This window comes from Bison bison, unplaced genomic scaffold (genome assembly GCF_000754665.1).
Source record: "Bison bison bison isolate TAMUID 2011002044 unplaced genomic scaffold, Bison_UMD1.0 scf7180017864178, whole genome shotgun sequence".
NCBI lineage: Eukaryota > Metazoa > Chordata > Mammalia > Artiodactyla > Bovidae > Bison > Bison bison.
The window spans coordinates 2458105-2463616 of record NW_011494750.1 but is presented as its reverse complement, the minus strand read 5'-3'; the positions used below and the strand labels follow the sequence as shown (position 1 = coordinate 2463616).

The 5512-nt window shown below is 41.7% G+C and overlaps 1 protein-coding gene across 1 annotated transcript in view; it reads left to right on the top strand.

Moving 5' to 3' along the window:
* Positions 1-6: 6 nt before the first annotated feature.
* The window catches only part of MTCH2 (mitochondrial carrier 2), a 19919-nt gene continuing 14413 nt past the window's right edge, over positions 7-5512 (top strand). The window contains exons 1-3 of the mRNA XM_010842421.1: positions 7-35; positions 2571-2655; positions 2810-2916. Coding sequence (XP_010840723.1) covers positions 12-35; positions 2571-2655; positions 2810-2916 — 216 coding nt within the window. The 5' untranslated portion in view covers positions 7-11. The remainder of the gene's footprint in view (positions 36-2570; positions 2656-2809; positions 2917-5512) is intronic.

Here is a 5512-nt window from a genome sequence, read left to right as displayed (position 1 = left end):
CCCAGCCGCTCATGTACGTGAAGGTGCTCATCCAGGTACGAGTCGTCGCCATTCCCTCCCCCGTTCGGCACCCTGTTCGGTGGCCGCTGCCCAGGGTGCCTGAGGACCGGCTCCAGCCTTCCGGGCCTTCAGTCTCCTGGGATGCTGCTGCTCCTTCTTTGCTGCTCGCCCTTTCCTTCCCTGCAGGGACTACTCCCGTCGTCCGCGGAGCTCCCACTGCCCGTGGGCCTTCCCGAGGTCTCGCCTTCAGCCGAGCCGTGAGGCCCGCTCCTTTCCCGGTAGCCCAACTGCCGCCCTGCCCTGCCCTGCCCTGCTCTGCCCGGTGGCTCCCCTGAACTTTGTTTTCTCTTCCACGAGGTCGATCCTGGTCGGGCGCCGCCAAGGACTTCCCAACCTTTCCCCTCTCCGCTCCTCTGAAATGAGCGTTCTTCTCTTGTCCCCCGCCCCAAACGCAAGATGTGAAATCTGTTAAAGACAAATTTGAGATTTAAGGGGAGCCCACGTTTTATTAGCTTTTGTTTCCCCTTTTTCTTCTTCTATTTTTTTTTTTTTTTGGCTGCTGTTATTGCTGCTTTTCTGTTCCGAGATTTTAGCACGAGATACCCAGAGAAACACAAGGAGCTCATTCAGAAGTGATTGCTGAGTCAAATTTCGGAAGGACGCACTGAGGCTCTCCAGCAGCAGCCCATGTGGCTCATGACAGTGAAAATCCCACCTGTCAGAGCTAGACATCAGTTCAGCCCAAGTTTTGTTAGAGAGTTTTAAGTATATGGATTAGTTTCTAATCTTCTGTGAAATAATTCTTAAGGGGTATTTTCTATTCATAGGTTTTAACTGAGGAGTGTTTTCAGTTGCCTTTCTAAATTTCCCTGGACAGGTCTTTAATTTTTGAAACTTTTGTTGAGTGTTGAGGTCATTACATCATGCATGGTATCAAGGATAGAAGCCCTGTCCCCACCATCCACCTTTCTGTCAAAAATAGGCATGACATTAGGGAAGGCCCCATTTCTTACTTTTGAGTTTATGATACTCATTCATACAACATGTTGCTGAGTTGACCCATGTGGATTCAGAACCTATAAATAAAAAACTATTGTAAAATGAGTTATTTAAGAACAGTGGGGGGACTTCCCTGGTGGTCCAGTGGCTAAGTCTTGGAGACCCCCGCCCATCCCCCCTTGGGGGAATCCTTGATCAGGGAGCTGGATCCCGCATGCCACAACAAAGATTGCCGAGTGCTACTACTAAGACCTGGCACAGCCAAGTAAATAAATATTTTTTTAAATTAAGAACAAAGGGAATTCTCTGGAGGTCCACGCTTTCACTACCAAGGGCCGAGGTTCAGCCCCTGATCAGGGAACTAAGCTGCATAACGTGGCCAAAAAATACAAAAAGAACAAATCTTTGAAATGTACTCTGATATCTCTAAAACAGAATTGGCACGTTTTTAGCTGGATAATATCTGAGATGGAAGCATTTTGCCATAAATCTGGTATAAGCCCATTACCTAGTCATTATCCAGGAGGCAAGGTTTTCTAGTGACAATCAGAACTGTTGCCTCAGAAACTCCTTAATCCTGATTGCACAACATCCTTGTGTTGCCAAGTGTCTCAGGGGTTTTGGTGAAATTCCCAAATACTCAGTTTTAAAAATAGTTGCACTGTGAGCCTTTCCGGAGTTCTTGAGTTGAATAGGTTGAGAATCACAGCAATAGAGAGTCAAGACCATGTCCAACAGCATTCATTCACTCAAGGATCTCTTTGGCACTAAAGACTCTGAATATATTGTAGAGATAAAATGATGAAATTAACTCTAAAATGGCCTTCATTAGATTTTTCATGACTGTCTGCTCCTTTAATACATTTAGCTTATAATTGTTTCCCAAATGAATTATCAAGCTGTATCTGCGTTTGCCTGTGAATGGTTTGTCTTGTTAGCCAAATATGAAGTTGACACTGGCTTAGTCATCTCACTTTGTCCAAATATTTAAAAAAAAATGCTAGATTTTCTTTATTTTTTAAAATACTTATTTATTTACTTCATGTATTTGGCTGTGAATGAGTGAAGTCGCTCAGTCGTGTCCGACTCTTTGCGACCCCATGGACTGTAGCCTACCAGGCTCCTCCCTCCATGGGATTCTCCAGACAAGAGTACTGGAGTGGGTTGCCATTTCCTTCTCCATAGATTTTCTTTAGAAAATACTTTTGAGCATCCTCAGTAAACTGTAGCTTTCTTAACACAAAAATTCCCTAATTCTGTTTTCAGTTTAATACTAGTCTATCTCAGCTACATGTTTTGTTTTTTTTTTTTTTGTAGAATGTGAACCGAAAGAAAACTTGGAGTTCATTGAAACCAGTCTTAACCGCGTGCCAGAATTTAAGATAAAACAAGACCCCCCCCCAAAAAAAAAATGGACAGGGGTGATAACTTCGTTACTGTCTTGGAAAACACACGGCATTTTAACTTGTGTTAAAAATTATAACTCTAAATTTGTTCTTTATTCAAGACCTTGCAACCCAGGGATTCCTGGGAATGTTGCCTAGTATTGATATATCCTCTTATTTTCAAAGGTGGGATATGAGCCTCTTGCTCCAACAGTAGGACGAAATATTTTTGGGCGGCAAGTCTGTCAACTTCCTGGTCTCTTTTGTTATGGTGAGTGTCTTTTGATTTATTTAGAATTGGATGACATTGGCAAATGTGATAGGCAGGAGTCACTGAAAAAAATATATAGAAAGCATGTTTTCTTGAAATTTCTGTGTGACCATTTCTTTCAGCTAGAATGTAAATCTCTGATTTGTGTTCTTAGCTCAGCACATCGCGAGCATTGATGGGAAGCGTGGATTGTTCACAGGCTTAACTCCAAGACTGTGTTCAGGCATCCTTGGAACTGTGGTCCATGGTAAAGTTTTACAGGTAATAAGAAAATCCATCTTTCCATAGATTTAGATTACCTTTTAACAACAGTTTGTCCTACTGATTAAGAGCAATTGCAAAGATGTATTTATATCCATGGCTTTTCTTCCTCTTGAAAAATATGCACTTGAAATACTCGTTGTTAATTCTTTCCTGGGAAGCAAAGAGAATTTGTCTAAGATGAAGTAATTGATTTTGATCTACACAAGCTTCCTCTGGACCAGGTGTTCTGAGCAGAAATTAAGTGCACTTATTTGAGCTCCTCAATAGCTTACTTGGGGCTTCCTTCATTAGTAAAGAATACGCCTGCAATGGGGGAGATGGGACAGGAGCCTCAGGTTCAATCCCTGTGTTGGGAAGATCCTCTGGAGAAGGAAATGGCAACCTGCTCCAGTATTCTTGCCTGGAAAATCCCATTGACAGAGAAGTCTGGCAGGCTACAGTCCAAGGGGTTGCAGTCGAACTTGACTTAAAGACTAAGCATTCATGCATAACTCATCTTATTTCTTCAAAAGACGAAGGAAGCTGGTTAAAACATACATTTCTGATTTTATTTTCCTCTTATTCCTAGTGTTACTCCTAGTAAAATATTTTCTGTGACAAACTTTTTTTTTTTTTTTTAACTTAAGATAAACGTTAAAGTCAGGATAGTGTTTATTTATGGGAAGAGGAAGGGAGACCAGGCATGGGATGCGAGGGTAATGGAAATGATCTTCCCTGATCTGGATCATGGCTGTGTGGATATTTGCCATTTAATTATTTGTTGCACTGTGCGTTTGTATTCTGTGCACTCTTTCTTTTTGTGTTATACTGCGTAAATCTGAATGTTTGTTTTTTAAGAAAACCTCACCCACGTGTGTGCATTGACTATAAGGGTTATGGTTACTTTTGAGAAGAGGGAAGGAAATGAAGGGTGGAACTTCAGCTGTATCTGTGGTAGTTTATTTTACAAAGGCAAGAAATTTTAAGCAGAAAGGTCAAAATGTTAACATCTGTTTAAGCTTGGTAGGTGATACAGAGGTAATGAGTCGTTTCCTTAATTATTCTGTGTTTGAGTTGTCTCATAAAGTGTTCTTAAAAACATCACAGTTACATCTTTTTCATGGTTATCCTTCTGCTTTGCTGTCTTCTTTTGACTTTAGATACTTTGGCTGTACTTGTCTCTCAGTTGCGCCAGCTACAGTGTAGGTCAGCAGAATCGCCTCTTGGCATATTTGTGGTGGTGTTACGTGTACAAATTCTGCACCATTTAGAACAGTTCGTGGGAAGGTGGTTCAGTATGAGTAGGGTTGAGAATATAAAATTTATAGGTTTTCTTGTTCATTATTCCGTCTCCCACTGGCGCCAAAGCTATATTACCTTCTGTGCTCTAGTTCTTAAAAGTGTAGCAGTATTTGCTAACCCAATCTATGTAGTATTTTCAATCTATATATCCAATGTGTTAAATTCCCAATGTTTGCAAACCGTTTATTTCAAGCACTACTCAGTGCAGTCCTCCAGGCACTTTTTAAAGTAGCTTTTACAGTGCCCCAGTTCTACTGGGTAAAAATGTGTTATCATTTGATGAGCAAATCATGATTTGGTTGCAGTTTCATGATCTGATTAGCTTAGGTTTTAAATTCTCTTCAGACTTTGTTGAGTTGATTTGCAGAGGTTTTCCAGTCAGTTCCTCTTGTGGAAGCTGTTTTGTTATTCATTATACTTACTCTTGTCATCATGCCTGTGGACTGATGAGCCACTATTTTGGGTGGCCCTTGGGTCAGGGTCACCCAAAATGGTATTCCATTATTCTGGCCTGGAGAATTCCATGCACTGCATAGTCCATGGGGTCGCAAAGAGTTGGACACAGCTGAGTGACTTTGACGTGGGTCAGAATGATGGAGTGTTAATGGGCTGATATTTTGGGGCCTGGATTACTACTCTATTTTCCAGCCACACCATTATCTGACGCAGTGAAAGTGTTGCTGTTACCCAAGTGAGGTTTAGATTTTTTTTTTCAATCTATGCTGCAGACACCATGTGGAATCATAGTTCTCCAACCAGGAAAAATGCATGCCTCTTGCAGTGGAAGCTCAGAGTCGTCACCACTGGACCTCCAGGGAAGTTTTCATGTAGGAAAACAGTTGTCATCTAGTTCAAAGAGGTTAATGTGTAGTTTTAGAGCAAGAGTGAAATTACTCTTGTAATTACTCTTGAATTACTCAAGTTCCTTTATGTAAAGGAAAAGTAAGACAAACTTGAGGTAGCTAGGTACCTGGAATATGTGTTCACATGTAGCCAAGTTAAATAGAACAGGGTCTTGGTACTACACTTAGAATCAAAAGCAGTTTACACAGTCAAGAAGAAAGACCAATTTAGGATTGACAAGACTGTTTTAGACTTTGTTCAGTTCAGTTCAGTTACTCAGTCGTGTCCAACTCCTTGCGACCCCATGAATCGCAGCATGACAGGCCTCCCTGTCCATCACCAACTCCCGGAGTTCACTCAGACTCACATCCATTGAGTCAGTGATGCCATCCAGCCATCTCATCCTCTATTGTCCCCTTCTCCTCCTGCCCCCAATCCCTCCCAGCATCAGAGTCTTTTCCAATGAGTC